The sequence below is a fragment of the Berghia stephanieae genome, chromosome 2 (genome assembly GCF_034508935.2).
Source record: "Berghia stephanieae isolate SIO BIC M18660-M18661 chromosome 2, UCSD_Bste_1.3, whole genome shotgun sequence".
NCBI classification, from domain to species: Eukaryota; Metazoa; Mollusca; class Gastropoda; order Nudibranchia; family Aeolidiidae; genus Berghia; species Berghia stephanieae.
In genome coordinates this window covers 25044482-25069931 of record NC_088361.1, presented here as the reverse complement: position 1 = coordinate 25069931, position 25450 = coordinate 25044482, and the positions used below count along the sequence as shown (strand labels likewise).

At 34.0% G+C, this 25450-nt stretch overlaps 1 protein-coding gene across 5 annotated transcripts in view; it reads left to right on the top strand.

The window, feature by feature from the left end:
* The window catches only part of LOC144964554 (epoxide hydrolase 3-like), a 34769-nt gene extending 15793 nt beyond the window's left edge, over positions 1–18976 (top strand). For 3 of the 5 annotated variants that reach the window (XM_078898977.1, XM_078898980.1, XM_078898979.1), the window contains exons 2-7: positions 3299–3499; positions 9072–9196; positions 10682–10794; positions 13127–13295; positions 15489–15640; positions 18144–18550. In XM_078898977.1, the coding sequence (XP_078755103.1) occupies positions 3299–3499; positions 9072–9196; positions 10682–10794; positions 13127–13295; positions 15489–15640; positions 18144–18403 (1020 nt within the window). In that variant the 3' untranslated portion in view covers positions 18404–18550. Of the gene's footprint in view, positions 1–1060; positions 1235–3298; positions 3500–9071; positions 9197–10681; positions 10795–13126; positions 13296–15488; positions 15641–18143 lie in introns of those variants that run through there. The other 2 variants (XM_078898976.1, XM_078898978.1) reach the window with 2 other exon arrangements.
* The last annotated feature ends 6474 nt before the right edge of the window (positions 18977–25450 follow it).

Here is a 25450-nt window from a genome sequence, read left to right as displayed (position 1 = left end):
GGATAGTGCCGCTCATCATTCTTTATGCATTTATTTGCGTAGGCTACAGTGCTGCCACCCGTTCCTTTTACCCACGTTTCACCTCTTCATTTCCTTAGCTCGAGAACTTTCAGGGATTCATCTATTGTCTTAAACCGTCTTCCGACATAAATATCAAGAAAAGAACTCGCGGGTTCATGCGTCTGAGTAGCCGTTGTTCAAATGATAGACAATGAAAAATAGACTAACTCTACAGGACAACTTAAAAAAAAAAAAATGCCTCCCCCCCCCTCCCAATTCCCCTACTAGACATTGAAAACGTTTGCCTCCAAAATCACCCAGTTGTTCCACGGAACAATGGCGGACGCCCGTATGAAATATTTCCCCGGCGAGCATAAAAGCGTATCCAGAGGAAAAAAACCCCATAAATTTGATCATGTTTTGACTTTTACACATTCTGATCACAAGGCATATGAAAAGTTCTAGCCAGCATGAAGATTAAAAAGTAATGATTTTCTTTGTTTAGAACCAAGATGGCCGCCGTTGCTGGGCGATGTGACATCAGACTATTTAATCCAATTCAGACACCCGGGCACCCGGTTGTCAGACACAGGGTTGTTGCAATTCAAACTTTTTCGATTTGCTTTGTTTTATTGTTTTAATACTAAAAGTTTGTAATTAATTTGAAGATATTTTGGAATGAGATATTGGTTTTCTATGCAATCAATCGATTTGAATTTTTATAAGAGCGAAGTCTCCTCTCATCGTAGATACAGTGCCCCATATCGTACACTTTCATTAAAAGATATTTATAATTGCGTCAGTATATATGCATAATTATTAATCCTTTTCCGTTCTTTTTTTAACCAATTGCTGCCCAAATCGCCCGTTATCGCCCATTCAGAAAACATCTCCAACAGTTCAAATCGCCTGATATCGCCCGCCAGGTACCCAGCATCTTTGAACCCGTAAACTAAAAACGTGTGTAGAACCACTTCTTTTTATTTTGAAAACGAAAGTAGAGAAAGAGTGAAAGTGAAACTAGAAATTTCCCGATTGTTTTTATCTCTTTGTTTGTCTGCTGTGATTTTTTGAAGTTTGTCGACCAAATTAAATACGCTTCAACAGTCATGACGTCACTTCCCTCGAAATGACGCATGGTAACTTAGTAACTGGCTCTAAACTATACTATCGGAACAATGGCGGACGCCCTTATGAAATATTTCCCCGACGAGCATTCATAAAAGCGTATCCAGTAGGTACTTTACTTTGGTAAAAAAATTCAAATTGGATTGAGCTCAATGAAACCTATATCATTTTAAAGTGCTTTTCAACACGATTCTAATGATACCAAAATTGTGAAAATCAGATAAGCAGAAAAAAAGTTATGTTAGTTTAAAGGCTGAAAAATGGTCTTCTATTTGCCTTTGTTATTTACTGACGGACTTTGTGACCTGAAAATTGTTGCATTTCCGGTAGTAACCACCATTTGGATTTCAAAACTGGTCTAAAATGGCCGCTAAGATTTGAGTAAGGATTTTACTGGAACGAATTTCATGGATGCGGTATACAACTTTGCCCTGAATTTAATTTTATAAAAAAGTTAAGATGTTAAATAAACGTGCCAGCATGAAATTTTGATTTACCAAGTTCTTATCTTTTAATTATCGAAAGCTAAATTATACCCTATTTTATCCATAATCAAAAGTTATACTAAATTGTCATTGATTTTAAAATAAACTACACCAAACGATAGAGTAATTTCTCCTGAAGAAAATAAGACATCAATCATTAAAATCCATCCATAAACAAAAAATCTATGGAACTTTTTCTGAGACCCATCACTCAAAAGTCCAAAAAATCGGGTCACAGCCACTAGGCCATTTATCGGCTCCCTGCTGGAGGGCCAAATGGACGTTTACCAAAGTACCTATATCCAGAGGAAAAAAAACCACATTATATCATTATAAATCTGATCATGTTTTGACTTTTACACATTCTAATCACAAGACATATGATAAGTTCTCGCCAGCATGAAGAATAAAAAGTACCGATTTTCTTTGTTTAGAACCATGATGGCTGCCGTTGCTGGGCGACGTGACATCAGACTATTGAATCCAATTGGTTGTGGTAACGTCTTTTTTTTTTTTTTTTTTTTTTTTTTGCTGGAGTGGCGTTTGAATTCCTCAATTCTCTGCGTGATCAACGTTTTTTTTATTAGATAGTGACGATGATAGTGCTCATTCAGACACTGAATCGGACATTGAGGTTGAGTTCGATGCGAATTTTGATGACATTGACTTGACAATGGATTACATATTTTTCAACTTTTAATTTTTTTTTCAAATTCAAAATATAAATCAATAGTCCAAAATAATACATCAAATTAAAGGCCACTTATTCTTCTTTCCAAAACAGCTTTTATGTTGTTACTAGTATGTCTCACATTCTTACAATGAATTTTTGAATGAAGTCTACTAGTACTAGTACTATGACATTTGGAAGAGTTATCTCCCCTCGCATGGTCTGCAAGAGACATTTTTTTCAGATATGCCTGGGCGGCAATGGGTTAAAGCTTAAATTCATAATCAATCCATCTTAATTGCTTGTTTGGCATCCATCTTGGCTCAAACTAAGATAAGCTTGTTGCATTTGTCTCAATTGTCAAAGAGGTATCTGAATTGGCACAACAGGGTGTCTGAACTGGCATCACGGGGTGTCGGAATTGGCACAACTGGGTGTCAGAATTGGAACAATGGTGTCCAAATTGGAACCAGGTCACATAAATCCAAGGCCAAACACATAAAGTCTGATAATGGAGGAGTATTTCGCCTAAAATTGTCGCTTAATGGAGCTTGCAAAACATGCAACAGTTATTTTCACAATTTTCTTGGTGTGGGACCATTATAAGTCATTGAGCTAAGAGAGCCATTATTCATTATGGGTGGTGGAATTGGAACACCCCATCCTTGTTTGTTTCCTTTTTTTTTTTTTTCATTGATATTTTAAAATTTAGTTTTCTTTGTTTGATTTCTTTTTAAGTTTTTTTTTTTTTTTTAAATTTATCCAACCTCGTACATTAATCAGATTCTTGTCAGACTTAGAACTTGTCTACTACTACTTGTGCGTTTGATTGTGATCATGCACTTTACTTTGAGCACATTTTGTTTCATAAAACTAACTTATCCATTTGGTCTGCAGCCTTGATGAGAGATCAGATAGCTTTTAAAATGATTTTACAAGGATATTATGTGTCAATCTCATTTACGATTAATTCAATGTTTGTAATTATTGACCATTTCGTTATCATAATTTTCAGACTGTAACCATGTTACAAGAACTATTGAAGGCAGCTGGGATGTGGTTTTATGCCATTCTTTATGGAATGATTATGGCTTTTGGCATTCTAAAGGAAACTTTCAAAGTGGGATATGGAAAAATCTTCTTCAAAACAAAAAGAGAAAGGCCTGTTTGTCTACAAGACGAAAAATTGGGAACACACGGCTTTTTACACATAGAGGTAAGAACATGTGTCATGTAGTGATGGAAATTTTCTTCTCTCATTTGAAGTTGGAAGTGTGGGTCCAGGAGAAGGAAGAACCTTGTGTGGATGCCGGTTTGGATCATTCTTGGACTGGCTACGCATCTTCAGCTGTTCCAGCAGGATTGGATCTAGCATGGCAGCGCTCAAGCTCCTGTACGTGATGATCCTTCGCAGGGGCAACCTTGAAAACATTCTCTCTATAGGCACTAGCATTAAAATACTTTCCCTAAATATAGAAGGAATATCAATGGCTAAATGTGTGTACTTATAACTTACTTACTTACTTATCCGAACCAGCGACCACCTGAGCTCTAGCCCTTCGGTCTTGTGCCATGACGTAGAAGTTAGATGTCTTTTGTAGTTGTTCCAGGTGACTATAAAGTGTGTGTACTTATAACATGTACTCGAATAATGTGATGTTGACATCGTCCTACTCCAGGAAACCCATCTCAATGACATTGCCCCTCCCTCAAGATACAACATTAAGGGGTATCGCGGAATTAATAAACAACACCATAAGCAATAATAATAATAATAATAATAATAATAATAATAGTGCACATTTGTAAAGCGCAGCTTTTCCCGCGATATAATGCGGCTCTGGGCTCATTAGAATGACATGTATATATATAAAAAATACCAATACACCCATGCACAGCATGATTCCACTCACAAACACATGCGCATGCAAACACGAACACACACACACACGCACAATCACAAAAAAAAATAAAATAAATAATAAGTTATTTATTGTTCATTGGAGTAGCTGCTCACCGAAACATGACCAAAATTGTTGATTCTCTTATTTCTAAAGGCAATTTATTCCAAAGTCTAGGGTTGGACCAAGCCAAGCTTTTCTCCCTGGCTTTAAGTCTAGTTTTAGGTATCTTTAGAGTTTTTGAATCAGAAGAGGAACGAAGACATCTTTGCAGTTCATATATCTCAATGAGCTCTGTCAGATAAGAAGGGGCGCTGTTATCTAGACATTTAAAAATTAATGTTGCTCCTCTATATTCTATATGTTCTCTCACAGGCAGCCAGTGTAAGTCCACCATGAGATGTGCTGCTTCATCTTGACGCTTCTTTTTTATTACCAATATAGCATCATCACTTATGACAGAGTCACAGATCAAGTCACTGACCTGGGAGGCAGCAGGGAAATCAACGGCACACAAAGAATCACTATTAAACATGATGACACTGAAATTACTAATGTATACAAACCACCAAATCTTACTTGGGCCTCTTACCCTAAAGACCAAGTAAATCACCCATCCATAATTATGGGAGACTTCAACAACCACCATTCCGATTGGGGTTACAACAAAAATGACAATCCAGGGAATGAGATCTCACAATGGGCAAACCTTAATGACACATTTACAATCCCAATGACAAAGGAACTCTAAGATCGGCCCATTGGTGCAAAGACTGTACCCCAGACCTGGTGTTTGTAACAAAGGATCCAAAGGGAAATTCATTGAAGTCAACTAGAGAAATCCTGGGAGATTTTTCTCACAGTCAACATCATCCAGTCCTTGTTAGAACTGGAATCCAAATTCCAATCATGAACACCCTACCTAAACCAAAGGTGGAATTTCAGAAAAGCAAACTGGAAAGCTTTTGCTGATGAAATTGACATTACCTGCCAAAGGATCCCCCCAAAAGCTGAGAATATAGGGAGATTTAACAAACTTGTCCTAACCTCTACAAAGAAGGACATACCCAGGGGTTTTAGAAAACAATACATCCCGTGCTGGAATGAGCTAAACAAAGAACTACTGGAAAAAATATGAGGAGACATACGATGAACAAGTAGCAGAAGACCTACTAAACACATTACATGAAAGCGGAAAAGAAAGATGGGTAGATACTGTTGAAAACTTTGACCTCAGTCACTCCAGCCATCATGCATGGCAAACTCTCAAAAAGCTATCCCTTGAAGCTCGTCAAACAAAATCAGCCGCCATATTGCAGCTTACGAAAATGCCAAAGAAATTAAACAACAGGGAGAACACATCCCAAACCATCAATTTGAAAAAGAAATAAGAAAAGAATATCAAAAGACTCTGAATCTGAAAATTTTCCCTGACCATAGCATGTTTTTTAAGTGTCCCTATAACGATTAATGTAATGAAAGGAGCAATAAAGAAAATAAAAAATGGTAAAGATTCTGGCATTGATGGAGTATACTCCGACATGATTACTGAGAATGTCAGGAAATACTGGGTTTCCTCAAATCGCCTCTTAACGGGACATGGCAGAACTATATCAAATATGTGCAGATGGAAATGGGAACAGTGATACCTGCTGGAAATGTCAGGCAGTTCCAGAGACCAGCGATCACATCGTCCTCCACTGTCAAGTATCTAAAATTGAAGGTGGCTATGAAACAGTTCTTAGGGACTTTCAAAGCTGGGTTGACGAAATGAATTTGGAGGTGTAGCTATATGCTACTACTACTACTACTACTACTACTCTTATTTGAAATACTCATTATTTCTCATTATTGTTATATCCTCTCATTCCTTTTTTCTGAACGCACCTTTACTTTCATATTTTCCTTTACTTTCATATTTAACTTTCATCTCTCTCTCTCTCTCTCTCTCTCTCTCTCTCTCTCTCTCTCTCTTTCTCTCTCTCTCTCTCTCTCTCTCTTTCTCTCTCTCTCTTTCTCTCTCTAAGACACACACACTCACACACATACATACACACAAGCACATATTCATATTCGATTTTTTTTTCTTTTTCATTTTCTCTCTTCTTTCTCTAACCTTTATTTCCCCTATTTTTCTCCCCTTCTCTCCCATTTTCCCATCTGCCCACTCCCTCTCACATCCCCAGCGCTCTTTTTATGTTATAATGATTCATCTGTTGATAGAGTAATAACGTCAAGCTAGATGGTCAATTTTAGAAGCATAGAATTGTTAAAAGCCTTAATTGATTTTTCTTTCTTCTATTTTAGAATGAATATGTTTTTTCTTATTTATGAAGCACATCTGAATTGGTAAGTTGTAGTAACAGAAATTAGTAATCTAGCTTATTTGATATTAATTTTGTTGCTTTTCAGTTGAAAGTTTGTCATCATACTTTGACATAATGAATATGAGCAATTGACGTTTCAGGCATTTCAAATAACAATTATGAAATCAAAAAATAATTTGAAAAGGTGAAGTGTTTTGATGAGTGGATTGTATATCATATAATATTACCTGATTATCATGTGTTAAAAAGCTGTGAGCCATGGGTCGTTTTCATAATTTATTTTTTGTTTCATAATATTATCTTTAGAAGCTGTGCCATGAGTCAGTTTCATAATAGATTATAATGTGTTTAGAGGCTGCACCATGAGCCTTTTTTGTAATATATCATGTGTTTAGATGCTGCACCATGAGTCTTTTACATAATATGATACATGTGTTTAGAGGCCACGCATTGAGTCATTTTCATAATATATTATGTTCTTAGGGCTTGTGCCATGAGTCATTTTCGTAATTTATTATATATATATATATATATATATATAATATATATATATATATATATATATATATATATATGTGGTGAGGCTATGCCATAAGTCGTTTTTGTAATATATCATGATGTATTTAATTTAGAGGCTGTACCAAGAGTCATTTTCGTAATATATCATGTGTTTCAAGACTGTGTCATGAGTCGTTTTTTGTATTATATTATGTGTTTAGAGGCTGTGCCAAGAGTTATTTTCGTAATATATCATGTGTTTCGAGACTGTGTCATGAGTCGTTTTTGTATTATATTATGGGTTTAGAGGCTGTGCCAAGAGGCATTTTTGTAATATATCATGTGTTAAGAGACAATGCCATGAGTCGCTTTCGTAATATTTGGAAGGATTTCATTTCCATCATTTTCACTGGGTTGAGTAATGTAAAACAATTGAAAAACCTACTTTCTAGCATGAATATAATGAGAGATGAAGCTTCTGACTAGGTCGATAAAGTGAGGACCGTGTTGATTTTTGTCGACCCCTCTTGACACTTTGTTTAGTTGAATGGGTGACGGGTCTGTTAGAACAGGTGGAAGTACTGTGTGATAGTGATAGACTATCATCCTATCCAAAGGGTGATAATCAATTGTTATTGTCTGTTTCATGCTATGGAAACTAGGATAAACTCATGGCTCTTAAGACTATTTTTTTTGACACTTTAAAAAGCTATATCATTTAGTGTCAGACCGAAAGTTTTTCGATTATTTTTCAGAGAAACTGATGGAGGTGAATTTTTTCCAGTTTATGTGTGATATAATTGGTTTATTTTTGTGTCGAATGTTGTTAAAAAGATGTTTTAGCACAGTCTTTGTAATGGATTCAGTCTGAATTTGACAGAGGTATAAACTTTCTTTGTTTTTGACAACTTGCCACTATCATCACTATATAGATATTGGTTTTTCAATATCCTTTCCTTGCTGTCTATCCTTTTGCCCTGTATTTGTTGTTTACTATGTCATGTACTTTTACCCAGTCTCTTCTGGCTCTTAATATCTTTTGCTGTTGGAGATGGTATTTTTTATAGTAACTGAACTATTGTCTCTGCATTAGATTCTTGTCTTTTGAATATCCAAATTAACGTCAAGATTAGCAAGATGGCCAAGTGGAGCTGAGTTTGAGCCCCTCTTTATGCATTTTTTTTTAACCTCAAGTAAGAATGTCGTTTTATTAGATATGAATTTTTAAAAAAAATTGTGATTAAAGGGGGGGGGGGGGGGGGGGAATATTATGATAATAATAAATTTTAAGCTTTTATTATAATATTTGATTTAAAATAAATGCATTTGTTGAAAAGTGTAATTTTTATTTCTTACACAAGACAAATCTGAAAGTTTCCTAGTTCTTAACATTTTCATTTTCAAACTCAATTATCTTTGTCCAATTCATTCAGATGTAATACCAGATTGGTATGATTTGTCACAATTTCTCCTTGGGAACATAAAAAATATAGGCCCATTGAGCTGGAGTTTATTCCGATTTCTTTAGCATTAAATAGATAGTAACCATTGGTGGCCTTAATAAAAAAAAAATTTATAATTTCCATACAAGGATCAATAAAGTATATTTTATCTTATCTTATCTTATCAGATAGACTTTATTCTGGTCCAACATCAATTCAGAAATATTGTACACATTGCAACAACTATTCCAATCGCATGAATATTACAAGTTTTGTTAAACCCTCAAGATTGCATATTACAAATTATCTCTTTAATGAAGAGTCTTTCTTTTTTTACTTTTCAAACCATAATTTCTCCCATCATTTATATAAATATTTCCTCTTCAAAACATTTTGCCAAGTGAACAGCAACAGAGTTGCAACTAGTTCTTCAATCTGTTTTCACCAATAGAGCAGCAGTTTAAGTAAGCTCAAGTCACATCAGTGCCTCTCAATGAAAACAACTAGGGTTTTGGTTATATTCAGATAAAAAATGGAAGACTCTATCAATTGTTCGAATTAAGGTGAACACAGATAATTAATTTCCTTTTTAAATAGGTGTTCTGTTTACTTATTTTTAGGATGTGCGAATTCATTATGTTGCCAAAGGCAAAGAAGATAAGCCATTAATGTTGTTCTTACATGGTTTTCCGGAGTTCTGGTATTCCTGGAGATATCAACTTCCAGAATTTAGTGATGATTACAGGTCAGTCTTTTTAAAATTTATATCATGTATTTTAATAATTTTGTTGACTACTTCATTATTTAACATTTTACTGATTGTCGTGATCTGTTGGAGAAGGCAAGTTAAGACGGGACAAGTAAAAGTAGGTCCCCACAGATGTAAAAGTTGCCTGGTGACTCTTACACCCTATTCTAGATATGGGTTAAGTTCCTGGCAACTTGACAGATAGTAATAAAGTTTTAATTTAAAGAAGATAAGTGGTAGTAGAATTGTCACGTTAGATAGGGAAGGATCAGGTTCATAAGATAGATGATTAGTTATAGTAGAAGTACTTTAAATAAACCAATTAGAGTAGCCTCATACAATAATAAGTTAGACTATGATTAAGTCAATTTTCATCCTCTCTCTTTTATACTGCTCAATTTAGTTTTATTTTTCCTTGTTTGTTTCGTAGAGGTCGGCAGAGAGTCAAATGCGACTGGCAAATCATTTGTCTGGTTGAGGGTGGTCAGGCATACCCTTGTGAATAGGTTCCTTGCTTGGTCTATTCACTGGGTAATTTCTTGTAGCCTTGGTTATGTACCAACAGACGGCCAGGTATGCAGACAGACATGTAGAAGGTCCTTGGTTATACCCGACATACGGATCTATGGATACACAGGAACAAAACTTTGACTGGGTTGCAAAGTTCTTGCTTCCCTTTATGAGCAGTTATATTGAAAGGATTCATTTAACTAACCCTTGACAAACACCACTGATCTTATTTTATTACTTATACTAACGGGTTATAATTATGTTAGTGGGATATGAAGAATGAGTAATATTAGAAAATAATACATTTTATAAATACATAATATTGTTATTGAGCATAGGGCAAAAGTAAATTTGCAAAATGTAATTCATTCATTTGAAAGGCATACGTACATATACATTTATTTAGAGACAGAATGAAATATTTTTGTTCATAATAAACATAAATTAGTAATTTCCATTATTTGATAGGTTGCCATCTACTTGTGGTACCACTTATATTGTTCACTACACATATTGATAATAATAACACAATTGAATTCCACAGCTATTTAGGTGGTCAAAATTAATTCCTACCCTTGCCCTCAGAGTATATTCTGTTAAATATGATCTTAAATTGTGGTCGTCTCGATTCATATTGAGAGAGAAAGAATGGAGATGTCCTTTTAACTAAAATGACTGGAGTATGGAGATTTTTTTAGAAGGAACCATAATTTATACTCTCATACTTTTGACTCGTCCATTCAGAGCGGATACCAGCAAGGTCATAAATATGGAAATCGTAGGTAGAATTGGACAGCTGGGTAATTTTAGCAGTGTCTGAAACGGGATTGCTAGCGTGAATCATGTGTCTGGTTGGCGGTTCGACAGATGTATTAATTAAATACATAAAAGAATGCAATAATGTAAAAGATGGATCGATACTAGAGCTTTATAAATGATTTTAACATTTACACATATATATATTTACTTCAGATGTGTTGCGATTGACATGAGAGGTTACGGAGAGTCTGACAAACCATCTGGGATGAGAAATTATCAGATGAAATATCTGACTAAAGACATTCAACAAGTTATCGAAGCCTTAGGTGAGCTTTTCATGATTCTGGGATCAAAATATTTGAAAGATTTTATCAAATCATTAGAATTAGAATCAATTTATTATAGTTTTTGAGAAAAAATATTATATCACACAACTGCATGGTTTTTATACGATTTTATGTGTTTTTAAATTTGCTCTTGATTAGGACAATTTTAATTGATAGAATTGTCAGATTTATACACTTAGCTCCCCGAGTGGTACTGCTGAATACCGAAATCCACTGAAATCTACTGAAATCCACTCCAGTGGGGAGTGAACCAGAGACTATGGGAGTGGGCACCAGTGGGGAGTGAACCAGAGACTATGGGAGGTGGGCACCAGTGGGGAGTGAGCCAGAGACAATGGGAAGTGCCAACCAGTGGGGATTGAACTGTAGCCATCGTTATGTTATGGCCTGACACTGAAAGCCAAAAATATATATATATATATATATATATATATATATATATATATATATATATATATATATATATATATATATATATATATATATATATATATATATATATATATATATACACACACATACATATAAAGATATATACACATACATAAATATATATATACATACACACATACACATACTATGCAATAATTCCTGGCGTAATCTAATTTAAATACTTCCCAAAAAGATAGGTTTTCAGTTTAATTTTGAATTTATCAACACTGCTTTCAAGTCTGACTAACAGTGGGGGTGAATTCCAAGTGATGGGGCCTACTTTACTGAATGATCAGTTGCCAAAACGTTTAAGATTTGTTTTAGGAATTTGAAGGTGATTCTATTTTGAGGACCTGAGATTTTGAGTGGGGTCGTAGGAGACATTCAAGTCTTGAATATAGGTAGGACTTTGTGAATTTATGGCTTCAAAACAAGGTAGAGCTAATTTGTATTCAATACGAGCTTTAACTGGTAGCCAATGTAATGCACTCAACTTCGTTTTGACATCCATTGGGTCACTGTGACTAATGCCCAGGACAAGACTTGCTGCTCTATTTTTAACTTTTTGTAGCTTTTCGAGTCTGACTGGTCTGAGGTTCGATCTCCAATTAAGGTCGACTGATTTTTTAGGTTGTTTTTTTTCTTGTATTTTTCTTTCTTGTTTTATCTGGCACCTTCCATACACACTTGTTCAGATCTTTATCTTACGTTGGTGCCTGCTCCTTCTTTTTCTTTATAGAGTAGACTAGTTCCATGAACCATTTTCATGGATTCTGAAATAGCTTTCAACGGCTTGCAATTTGCAATGAGATTCCCTGGGGCATCTCAGTAATGACAGTTAATATAATCAAAGCCCTGCACTGCAGTTTCCAATGCTAGGTTGTATGTGGGGTCAACAACTTGACAAAATGTTTCCCTATAATGACAGGAATATCAAGCATAGATGTACGCTCTTGCCGTTACTGTTTATCTTAGCCATAGATTGGATCATGAAAAGGACAACAGAGGAATCTGCTGGACAGTTATGTCGTTGAAGACTTGGTTTATGCAGATGACATAGCATTACTGTTTAGCAATCACCAGTATGCAATGGAAAAAGTAAACAGACTAAATAAGATCAAAGCCAAGATTGGACTGAAATTTAACTTAAAAACGAAACTCATGAAAACAAATGTAACAGGCTCAAGAGAACTCAACATTGGAATTGAAAGAGTTGAAGAATTAGAAGAAATTATTTATTTAAAATAACAAATGATGGAAATTCGGAGGAAGATGTAAAACACAGAAAATGCAAGGCAAATTAAACTTTTGCAATCCTGAAGAAAACTAGGAGATCTTAAAAAACTGCAGACAAAAAACAAATTGAAACGGTTCTAGGTAATTCCATTTCAGTCCTCATGTATGCAACAGATGTTAGAAAAAAACAACCAAATTTTAAAAAATGAATGGTAATCGTTTCAAAACAAAAGCCTCTGAAGAATTTTTGGAACATTTTGGCCCAATAAAATTAGAAATGAAACTCTAAGAGAAGAGACAGATAGAGTGAGCATAGCTACAAATATAAAGGGACACAGATGGAGAAAGCTAGGGCATGTTGCCAGAATGGAGGCAACTGCTTTGCCAAGAACAGCACTCTGCTAAACGGCTGATGGCAAAAGACAAAGAGGCAGACCCACAGAAACACGGAGAATATCCATGGATAAAAGGTTTGAGAGGCTGGTCTAACCTGGAATAACATCGGTGTCCATGCAGCCAACAAACAGAAACCAAGTCCTTGGTAGATGCCTTATGCACCCCACGGCTCGATGAGGATTAAGTTTGTTGAAACAAAGCATTATCTTCTTTAATTATTAAAATTTATTGTTTTTAAAATATGCAGGTTACAAGAGCTGTATTCTGGTTGGTCACGACTTTGGTGGTGCTGTTGCTTGGCTTTTCGGAAAGCATTATCCAGACTATGTAGACAAGCTCATTATTATGAACTGCCCTTCGCCATCTGTTATTCAGAAGGTTTTTGCAACTGTGAAAAAACAGTTTAAAATGTCATGGTAAGTTGGCATACTATTAAACGCTGACACTGATCTAATTCATTGATGTCTTAGTTGGAGGTCACTTTATTCATGTATGGTGTGAGTTTTCTATGAGAGATAATGGTTATTTATTTACTCTGTTACTAATCTCTCAATGTAAGATTGTGTTAAAATGATTGTCTGATGTCTCCCCTTGGATACTTCATCATCCTCAGGATAGGGCTGTGGATGATTTCAGGCTAAGCACAGCGATATACTGCTGTATAGACGTCTTTGTGATCTTTTTTCTTTCTTTTAAAAAAAAAATAATTGAACAATTGAAAGCTAGAATGACTAAAGTTGTCATACGTTCAGTTAGATCTTTAATAATAAAGAATTCACATGTTAATAACCAAATTTTGTCAGATATACAAATTTTGGTTTTAATCAGAACAGTCTTTGTTGTTGAAGCCCAGGTACACATGATTTAAGTGAGTAGTCTAATATTGTATGGAGTTTCATCATACCAAATATATGCTGATGAAACCACACTTCAAGCTCTTATCACTCATAGCAACGAGGAGGCATATAAAACTGAAATAGATAGGTTTGTGTCTTGGTGTGATGATAACCACCTCGAGCTTAATGTAAGCAAGACAATTGAGTTATTTTTATACTTTAGGAAAGTAAAGGAACCGATTGAACCACTCAGGTTAAAGGCCCAGTCAATAAATCAGGTTCATTCCTATAAATACCTGGGCGTGACAATTGATGACAAGTTGCTGTGGACTGAACATTTTAAAAACGTAAAAACAAAAGTTAATAAACGTATGTATATTTTTTTCAAATTGAGGAAATTAAAAATAGATAAAACACTATGTACTTTATTCTACAAATCAATCATTGGCCAAATATTTGTCCCATAATTTATATATATTTTTAGATTAGAACTAGATTTACTTACACTAATTTATAAAATTTATATGATTTATTTTATAAATTGATTTAACATTAAACAGGTTTTAAAGTAGAAATAATTTTAAGGAATAGACCTTATTTAAGCTTATAGAATTGATCTTATACAAAAACCATATAATATCATCGCATTTTATTCAATTTTAAAACAATTATTTTTTTTTTTCAATTTTTCATTTTTTTTTTTGTCACTGATCTTAACTTATTTACACGAAATTATAAAACTCAATTTACAAATCAATTTACACATTTTATTACTTTCACATTATTCATACTTATACCACCTAGTTATTTGCTTACTTATTATCATGTCTGTCCAACTCATCTGTACAAAAAATGTCCTTTGGATGAATAAAGTATTATTATTATTATTATTATTATTATTATTATTATTATTATTATTATTATTATTATTATTATTATTATTATTATTATTATTATTATTATAATATTCAAATATTGAAGAATATTCCCACGTCAGATCTGTAAATGTTCCTTTTCTACCCCTTCCCATTACTGATATCAAATATACAAATATTATTTGTAGTTTCATATTGACGAGTATTGCATTTAACTAGAATATGGTAGACATGAAGTTTTATCATATATATATATATATACATATATATATATATATATATATATATATATATATATATATATATATATATATATATATATATATATATATATATATATTTAATGTCTTTCGATCAGAGATAATGAAATAAGAATTATAGAGGGAGGTTCCCCTAAAACATGTTTTGCACTCTGAACTTTATTCCCATCGTACACTCACAAGCTTGTACAGCAATTGGAAACATGTCTGAAATTATTTCCAAACAACAAAGAGTGTGACAATCTTATATTACTGTTATATTTTAAAAAATGAGACACTTTTTTTCTTTATAATTAGAGTTTCTTTTCTCATAAGTAACCAATCGTATCAAAACAGTATTATATTGATATGAACCAGATTACAAAAGATGAATTTAACGTTAAAATTATCAGAAAATTGAAATGTAAGTTTTTTTCACCCGAAAAAAAAAAAAGATTCATTTTCTTCAATGAAATAAACTGAATACAAGTTGCATACTTTTGTATATAAATTCAACTTTTAGAATCGATACCACTCTAATATAATACCATTTTGAAAAAGAAATAGGTCACATATCAATAAAACTGACCCTTAACTTGTCATAAATTCTTCACTGCCACCATAAACTTCACATAATGCGTTTCATTTCACTATTTCAGGTATATGTTTTTCTTTCAATTGCCATATCTACCGGAAATCATGGTTGGCCTTAAAGACTTTGAGAGTCTGGACAAATCATTCAAGGATTCTTGTGTTAATCCATTTTCACAGGAAGAAATTGAGCCATACAAGTATACTTTTTCACAACCAGGTCATTTCTTTTTCTTTCCTTATGTTTATAACAAACTTATATATCTGCCAATCCTTCCACTTTTTGGTGAGATGATTCAGATTTTCACTTTTCCTTAGCTCCATTCCGTTGTTGGCTCAAACTTCTGATTTATTAAAATATTATAATGATTTAAAAAGGCAGGAAGGAGGGGAGGTAGCAAAATTAATTGCTGTCACCTATCTCGTCCCCATGGCATTCCCTAACATGCATGATCATGTTTCCAGCAGTGCCACAGTTTCATGATTATGTAATTACACCAAAATTGGTGGTAATTTTGAGAGGAAATTATCTATTGGTCAATTTTGGTGAATATGTTAAGTAAAACTACGAAAACCTAATTTTTATTTGAAATTTCTTTTTTTCTGACGTTCTGATTCCACTTTTGGAATATGAAGGGTTGACAGGCCTGAATATGTAATGAATATTGCAGTTATACATTGTGGTATTAGTGGCTCAGTGATGCAATGCCTCATCCTCAGAAATTAAGCATGGCGTATGACAAGATGGGTGACAGTGATTGAAAATACCTTCCCCAACATTGTACCCTTGAGTTAGACACTTAATACTCATTGTCTCGCTTGACTTGTTTGTGAATGAGTTTATCCCAATAAGCAGTGATGAATAGTCTAAGAGTATTTTAGTGGTTCCATTTTGCTTGAAGGAGGAATTAATTAAGCATTATATAGAGAAAGGACACAGGTAAAGCACTGTTCATGTTTTCATATGTTTAGAATCTCAATACCTCTCTCCCCAGGTCAAAGCTGTATACTCACTTTACCAAAGAAGTTTTTCTTATTTTCTGTCATATGAATGAGATATTACAGGATGTTAGTTTATCGCAAATAACCTTTGTCATGTTTAACTTAGTTCCATCTACTCGTACAGTGGACTACACACAGATTCAGTGTGGTTCATTTGCATGTGAGTTGAGTGCTCTATCAATAAAGTGATTGATTAAGGTGACAGCACAGGTGTTAGTCTCATAAAACTCATCAATGTAAGAGTTTTTACGTGTTTTTTTTTTTTTTTCTCAAAGCAAATGACTTTATTCAGGAATAAAATTCTTTGACTTCATTTGTACATTCGGCTACTTAATTCAGGAATAAAATATTCAATTTACACCCATTGAGGGTAAAGTTACAGTGGAATCTCCATGAAGACAAAACCCTTAAAGTCATCTTCTTCTTAAAATCAATATAATTTTTGGTCCAAAATCTTCTGTTCTTTATTTTAAGTGTGTTAATTGACAATGGATAAAGTCAACCAATCTTTCAGGTATTGGCTTTATCAGGATTTCACTATAATATAGTCTAGAAGACAAGACTTGTTGCACGTTATAAATTTTGCCTGGTCACTTCTTTGGTCAGATGTTAAATGATTTGAGGTGTGGAGTACGCTTTAAGATAAAGTTTATGCATTGCTGGTAAAAATGTTCAAAATTATATTAAATTGATGTAGCAATATGATCGCAATGTCAGAACTCTGTGAAGAAAATTTTAAAATAAAAATTAAGGTGTGATTAGAATTCAATGTGCAATGAAAACATCAGATTGAAAACTTCTTATCTGAGATGTTAGATAAATTGGAAGAGAGCGTGACATTTTTTTTTTTACTATTTTCTATGTGGTCTTGTAAACGAAACTCTTTAAAAAACCTGGAAATGTCAAAATTCATGATCCTGCTACCACAGAAATAATGTTAAAATTTTTTGAAAAGGCTCATTAAAAAAGTAATATTCACACTTCTCAACATCTCGCACTCTCTCAATACTGAATGGCTTCAACTCCTGAAATTAGTTTATTTTACACCATTCCAGCGATTCTAGTAATATGTTTCCCTTGATAACGCAAGGGAGGCAGCTCAGTAAAGATAGACAGCAAAAGAACATGTGAATGAGTGCCCCTTGATTTTTTTCCTGATTTTCTGTATCATGCTTATAGTTTTTCTTTTTCTTTTTAAATCAAAGATAGTTTACCAAATCATTACACACTGCTTACTCTTTATTTGTAGATAATGAAATATGATTTAAAAATTACAAAATGGATTCTCACAAAGACCTTTTCCACGAGAAAGACATGCTGAATGAGATTTAAGTATTTTCTTAAAGTCATCATGAACTGAGACCAAACAAAAAAAAGAAAAAAGGAAAAGAAATTTAAATGGGGTTTTGATTAAATTATTAGCTGATTGTGATTTCAAGCAGTCAGTATTTGTTTTTGCTTCTTTTCTTGTCACAGTCACAACAAATAAAGAGGTACGATTAAAAAATTAAGAGGTTTGCATAGGCTGGCATTATGATATTGTGTTAATTTGGTATGAAAGCAAAATTTAGTAAATTTATTGAATTTCTCTGATCAAATAGGTTAATATTTAGACATGCCTTTTTGTATGTTTGGAATTATTATTATTGACGAATTTTAAAATGAAATTATAATTCTTTCCTTTAAAACATTTTTTAAAACACTTTTTGACTTGCAATTAGGTGCCATTACGCCACCCATCAATTATTACCGGGCTGCCTTTCGCCTTGCTGGACCAAGGCCTGACATGGATTACAAAATGCCTGTCTTGCTGATTTGGGGTATGAAGGATTATTACCTGTGTGATGAAAACCCGACCTTGACGGAAAAGATGGCACCTGCTATTTCGGTTAAGAGGATTGATAACAGCGGTCATTTTGTTCAATGTGATACTCCCAAAGAGGTCAATAAGATCATGAGAGAGTGGCTTTCCTCTCACTAAGGATTTCTCAAGATGTATGAGACTATCATATCGTTTAAGAACTAAAAGGCTTTAAAAACATTTAAATGCTCTCTGTAATTTTCATGCATAAATAGAGTTTTTCAAAGTTTTATAAACAACATTCAATGTTAATTTGACAATTCTCTGTTTTTTTTATCAATTGTCTAACACACAAATAAGTGTTAAGATTCGTAGTATAGTTTTTCTATCAACATTCATTTAACATGTCCACCTTTATACTTTCCAGAGTTCCAAGTAATTAATATACAAAATACAGATAAAATCCAATGCCATGGTAGATTATTCATCGAAATCAAATATTTCTGAAAGTTCTTTAACAATGGCATTCTTAAAAACATTAATTGAATTAGAATTTTTTGTCTCAAACTTTAGATTATTCCAAATTGCTACTGTTCTTTGAATTAGGGTATTTTTCCTTATAGACGAATTACATCATTCAACAAATATCTTTAACATCTACCCTAGCAATTGTATATGTGAATAATATTAAAAATCATTATAATCCTTATTTTAAGAACCATGTATGAGTATATAAATGAATAAGATCCCCCCTTATTCTATGATTTTATAGTGAAGGCAAGTTTAGATACTTTAATCTTTCTAAATAATAATAATAATAATAATAATAATAATAATAATAATAATAATAATGATAATAATTATAATAATAATGGTCAAAAACCTCTTTTGGATATCACAGAATCAAAAACTATCCTAATATCTAATATATAACATCAATATTGCATTTTTGGCCAATACATCTTATAAAATCAGTTAAAATTAAAGGTCAAAGAAACATAATTTGAAAACTTAAACTGATCAAGAGAAGAATGAAAATGAAATCAAGTTGATAATAATAATTTCCAAGAATACTCTGTCGCCCAAAACATGAAAACACAATATAGGATTGGTTTTTGATTAAATGTGACAAAATATATTTTATCATCTACACTTTGCAACGCCTTTTTTGCTGTTTCATATTATTGCAGAGTTCATATGTTTAGGCAACATTATATACTATGTAACTGTCTTTACTGAGATAAAAAGTTTTGCCTGGGTGGGGTTCCTGACCTCCCATAGTGGGTAGGGGGGTACATACTGTTTCTTCTATCCCCTTATAACTGTTTTCCAACATCCTTTCTGTCTTTGTCTTGGAATGAGATTACTTGGTTTTGTCCTGGCCCTGGCCGGAGTCCAAGCTGGGAGGGAAACAGTCAAATGCATAGTTATTGTTTTGGGAGATGATATTTTTTTCTCTGTTATGCACTGTATTATGTTTTGTTTTATGTATTTTATATGATTTGTAAACATTTGAGTGTAATCCTCTTAGTAGGGACCTGAGTTTTTTAACTGACTTTAAAACAGCAAAAAGAAAACACTGGGTCACCGCGAACCGACTTAGAACCAATCATGGTCGCAGCAAAGAAAGCCTCTATCGATGGAGACTCATTGACTCAGCAATCTGCCAATACTGCAAAAGGGCACGTCAAACCATCGATCATCTGCTCTTGCAATGCCCAGTAACAAAATTGGAAGAGGGGTACGAGACAATCTTTGAAGCCGGAGATGACCTGACATCATGGATCGACAAACATGATTTGGAGGTGTCGCCATACGCTACTACTACTTGTAGGGACCTGTGCTTGTGTCTGGATGAGACTTTTAGGTGATCTCAAACTAAGTACACTGATAGTGTGCTCTTGGAATCTACATCTGTTCCCTATTTGAACAGATTCCCCTTTGTCTTGCCTTTTCTTGGATGCTTTAATTGTAATTCTAGAACTTTTTTCTATCCCATTTTCTTCATTTTTACTGGCGCTGATATGTATTATTACCGTAAGCACCGTAAAACACTCAAAAACAAAAGCAAACAGAATTACCCTAGGTAAAATAAAGGTGTACAAGCTACTTGTATATCTGTCTATAATAAATGATTTTATAATTTTTGATTTTTGTTGTTGCAAAAATTGAGCATGGGCTGTATGGGAACAATTTTGACCTCCAACCCTATTTTTTTTAAAGAATAGATTATTATTATTATTATTATTATTATTATTATTATTATTATTATTATTATTATTATTATTATTATTATTATTATTATTATTGTTGTTGTTATTGTTAGTATTATTATTATTAAGAGCTTATGGTGCTTATATTCTTTGCAAAACTATCAAGCCTTCCAATGTTAACTTGGTTTTATTATTAAATCAAAATCTATGTTTACCAGATTCAACATTCCATCGTTTTCTAATCACGTTTTTTTCTGATTTTTAGTCTCAAACCAACCCATTATATTTTTTAAAGTAAGTCATAAAATGATAAATAAAATAATTTTCCTTTTATTTAAAAATCCAATCATATATTTAGCATCGATGTGTATCTTTCAGTTTTTTTTTTCCAATTATAGGACATATTGAATCCATTTATTTAGCCAGCTTTCTGTAGATGTTGTATAATTAGATATCATATCATGAGTTATGGATGAATATTTTTTTTTTTCTAAATTATAATCGCTACCTTATTTTCGTCACATTGATTTGAGTAGTTTTATGCACAAGGAAAATCTAATTGAGAAGTTTCGTTCCATTGGCTCTTCTGATACTGTTGTTTTGCTCAACTTGTGAGTTTTAAATGTTAGGTGACCTCAAACTAAATACATTGATTTATAGTGTGCTCTTGGAATCTAAACATGACCCCTATTTTAACTAATTCCCCTTTGAGTTCCTTTTTCTTGGGTACTTTAATTGTAATTTTAGAACTTTTTACTATCCTATTTTCTTCCTTTTTACTGGCGTTGATATGACCTAAATGTGTTGCAAGCGCCGTACAAACCTTAAAACAATATGCTGATTAAGGGCAGTAATGTTGCAAATCCATCAAGGTGGCATTTATAACACTATTGTTCTATGTTTTGGAACCTATTACCACTACGCTCCTTTGTGTGCACATATACGCACACACAAACACACTACTTGAACCACAAAGTTGAAGAATTTGATGCGATACATTGTGTTTGACCGTTGGATGAACGATTACCTTGAAATAATAATACCCCTGGAAAATCCTGATAACTATTTGAGGAATGCCTAAACCGAAATAGAATACCAAGTCCCTTGAATTTCGGTTTAACCGTTTTTTTTACTGTAGAATATAGGCATTTGAGTTTGTTCCTCTTGGTGGGATCCTGTGCTTGTGTCTGAATGTGACTTTAAGGTGATCTCAAACTCTGCACAATGATGATGTGCTCTTGGAATCCACATCTGTTTCCTATTTGTACCATTCCCCTTTATCTTACATTTCTTGTGGGCTTTAAATTGTGAATCTAGGATTTTTTTTACTATCCTATTTTTCTCCTTTTTTTATTGGCTCTGAAATGACCTAAATGTTTCGCAAGTGCCGTAACACCCTTAAAAACGAAAACGAAACGATGCCACATATTTTCAATCGATTTAATAAATTACCATATTCTTTTATGGTTGAGGTTGTGATGTTATTGTTATATGCAATGGTGCAGATAAATAAATATATCAGAAATATATATATTTTTTGAAATGCGTAATTTCTTCCAGCAAAATAAAGCTTGATATTAAATTTCTAAATACTATATTGATTTGACACGAGTCCTTTTATTGGCTTCAAATCAGATTTGTTTGTTTTATTTATTTATTTATTTTCTTTTATTTTGTGAATTATTTTTATATCTGCATATGTTTATCTCAGATACCAGCTTTTGGGTGGGAATTTTGTCATTATTTCATCTCGTTTATCCTTTTATATGACTTGTCATGTCTATTTGTTTTCACCCCTACCTGGAGTCTTTTGCTGAGGAGACATTTTTTTTTCATGGATGTTTTTTCTTTCTCTTGTATATCATCCCACTGTAGCATTATGCTATTTTATCATTACATTTAGAATATTTTGTAAGTATTTGAGTGTAATCCTTTTGTCGGAGCTTATGTTTTTGTGTCTGGGATGGACCTCTTGGCGGTCTCAGACTCGATGCATGGATATGATCCCTCCTAGATCTTCATCTGTTGAATTATTTCCCTTTTCCTGGATGGGTTCCCGACTTCCCATTAGTGGGCAAGGAGGTACTTACTGCGCCTTCGTTCCCCCTATACCTGTTTTCCAACTTGATTTCTCTCTTTGTCTTGGAATAAGATTACTTGGTTTTGTCCTGACCCTGGCGGGGAGGGAAACAGTCAAATTTATATATCGTTAGTTTAGGGAGGTTATATTTTTTCCTTGTAAATCATCTCTCTGTTATGTGCTGTATTATTTTTTCTTTTACAATTTTCTGATTTGTAAACATTTGAGTGTGATCCTCTTAGTGGACTTGTGCTTGTTTCTGGGTGATACTTTAAGGTGATTTCAAACTAAGAACACAGATAGTGTGTTCTTGGAACATCTACCTATTCCCTATATCAGCTCTTCCCCTTTGTCTTACCTTTTCTCCTGTGCGTTCAATTGTAACCATATCATTTTTGTCTATCCTATTGCTTTATTTTTACTGGCGCTGATATGACCTAAATGTGGCTCAAGTGCCGTAAGACCCTTAAAAAGAAACAAGAACTTCCTGTTTCTTATTTTCTTTTTCTTGGGAACTTTTAAGCGCATCTAAACTGTCGGCTGTAATATTTGGACGATATTTGCATTTTTTATTATTGAAATGACCCAAAACACAACTCAAATTCGGGGTGGGGCTTGATGTACCAGCAGGCAGGTAGCTCCATAAGCCTGGAGTATTTGGGGAAAACGGGTAAAGATGACTAACCTAGGAGGAAAAATATTCAAAAAACATTATATACCCTGAATACTGGTTTGTATATTACCTGACATCATTTGGTATTGAGTTACTGGTATCTGTTTACGGTCATTTGACCATTGTTGTATTTGTACAGAGTTGCTTTATGGCCACCACACATCTACCGTTAGAAATGTCAGTAAAACCTTTACATAACGTGCCATCCACACACACAAGTAGTCAAGTAGCCCGGAAAACATTCCCGATGATCTGAAAGTGACGTCTTGTACTTCATAAAGGATTTCCATCAAAAGAGGGAACAATGGCGAAAATAAAAGATATTTCTTTGAAGTTGACATTAATCTTAATCTATTGTTGGCCGCTTTTTATCAAACTCAATGGATTGATGCCATGTTGAGAAGTTATCTATCGGGCGAAACAAAGAAGGCATTCTTTAGGACACTTCCATTAAATAACAAAAAAAATAAATGTATATATTTTCATTAATGAGCATTAAATCGAGCCGTGTATGCATAGGCTTTGTTATGTCTGTGTGAGGTTCTTGACCTCCCATAATGGGCAGGGGGGTTACTGTGTCGTCTATACTCCCTACATTCTGTTTTTCAACGTGCTTTCTTTATTTTGAATGAAATTACTTGGTTACGTTATTTCCCTGGACGCGGTCCTTTGCTGGGAGGGAAACATTCAAATATATCGTTATAGTATTTGAAGATGAGTTTTTTTTCGTTGTAAATCATCATCATCATATCTCTCTCTCTCTCTCTCTCTCTCTCTCTCTCTCTCTCTCTCTCTCTCTCTCTCTCTCTGGGCGGGGTTCCTGGCGCAGGGAGGCACTTACAATGTCTTCTATCCCCTTATACTCGTAGCTGTTTTCCAACACGCTTTCTGTCTTTGTCTTGGGATGAGATTGGTTTTGTCCTGGCCCTGGCCGAATACCCTAGCTGAAAGGGAAACAGTCAAATTTACAGTTAGGATTTTGGGAGATGATTTTTTTCCCCTTGTAAATCATCTCTCTGTTATGCATGTATTGTTTTTGTTTTACATATGATTTGTAAACGTTTGAGTGTATCCCTCTTAGTCTTAGTGGGGACCTGTGCTTTTGTCAGGATAAGACTTTTAGGTGATCTCAAACTAAGTACTTTGATAGTGTGCTCTAGGAATCTACATCTGTATCCTATTTGAACGAATTCCCCTTTGTCGTACCTTTTCTTAAGTGCTTTAATTGTAATTCTAGAACTTTTTACTCTCCCATTTTCTTTCTTTTTACTGGCGCTGATATGACCTTAATGTGTTGCAAGCTCCGTAAAACCCTTAAAAACAAAACAAATTATTTGAATCAATTCCCCTTTGTTTTACTTTTCCTTGGGTCCTTTAATTGTAACTCTAGAATCTTTTCTTTTGACGATCCCATTTTATTCCTTTTTACTAGCGCTGATATGACCTAAATGTTCTCCAAGGGCCGTTAAACCCTTAAAACAAACAAATACATGTCTGTTTTTTTGAAGCTCCGAATGATAGTGGTGATGTTTATAAGCTAAAACGTTCTCTCTCTGGCTAAAAAAAAAAGATCGAAGGGAAGCCGCCTTCCGGTTGCGAACACAAAAAATATTTAACATGTCAAATATTTTGCCTTCTCCGCTCGAAATGACGATTCTGACGGTCGGCTCACATAGACACCAACTGCTCCACAAGGTAGGTGTGTAAGAGACATGAGCCATTGCCGTGCATCCTAATTGTATCTTATGCTCATCTGTTTTACCGCTTGGGCTACTTGCTTGAATGTCAACCTCTTGAAGATCAGAGATGCACATTCCTTCCACCAAATCCAAGCATCAGTAACACACTTTATAGTCACCTGGAACAACTACAAAAGACGTCTAACTTTTACGTCATGGCACAAGACAAAGAGCTAGAGCTCAGGTGGTCGCTGGTTCGGATAAGTAAGTAAGTACCGCTTGGGCTGGGTCTTTTAACTCTTACTGTTGCTGTCGTCCTTCCCCCCCCCCCCCCCCCCCCCTTTATTTCCTTTTCCAGTTTGCTTTCTGTCTTTGTCTTGGAGTGGGATTACTTGGGTTTTGTCCCAGCCCTCTGTCTTTGTCTTGGAGTGGGATTACTTGGGTTTTGTCCCAGCCCAAGCTAGAGTCCATGGCTGTGAGGAAAACTGTCAAATGTACAGTATTAGGTTTTTGAGATATTTTTTTTTTCGTTTTAAATCACCTCTCTTTTGTGTGCTCTTATATATTTTTTGTTTTGAGTAT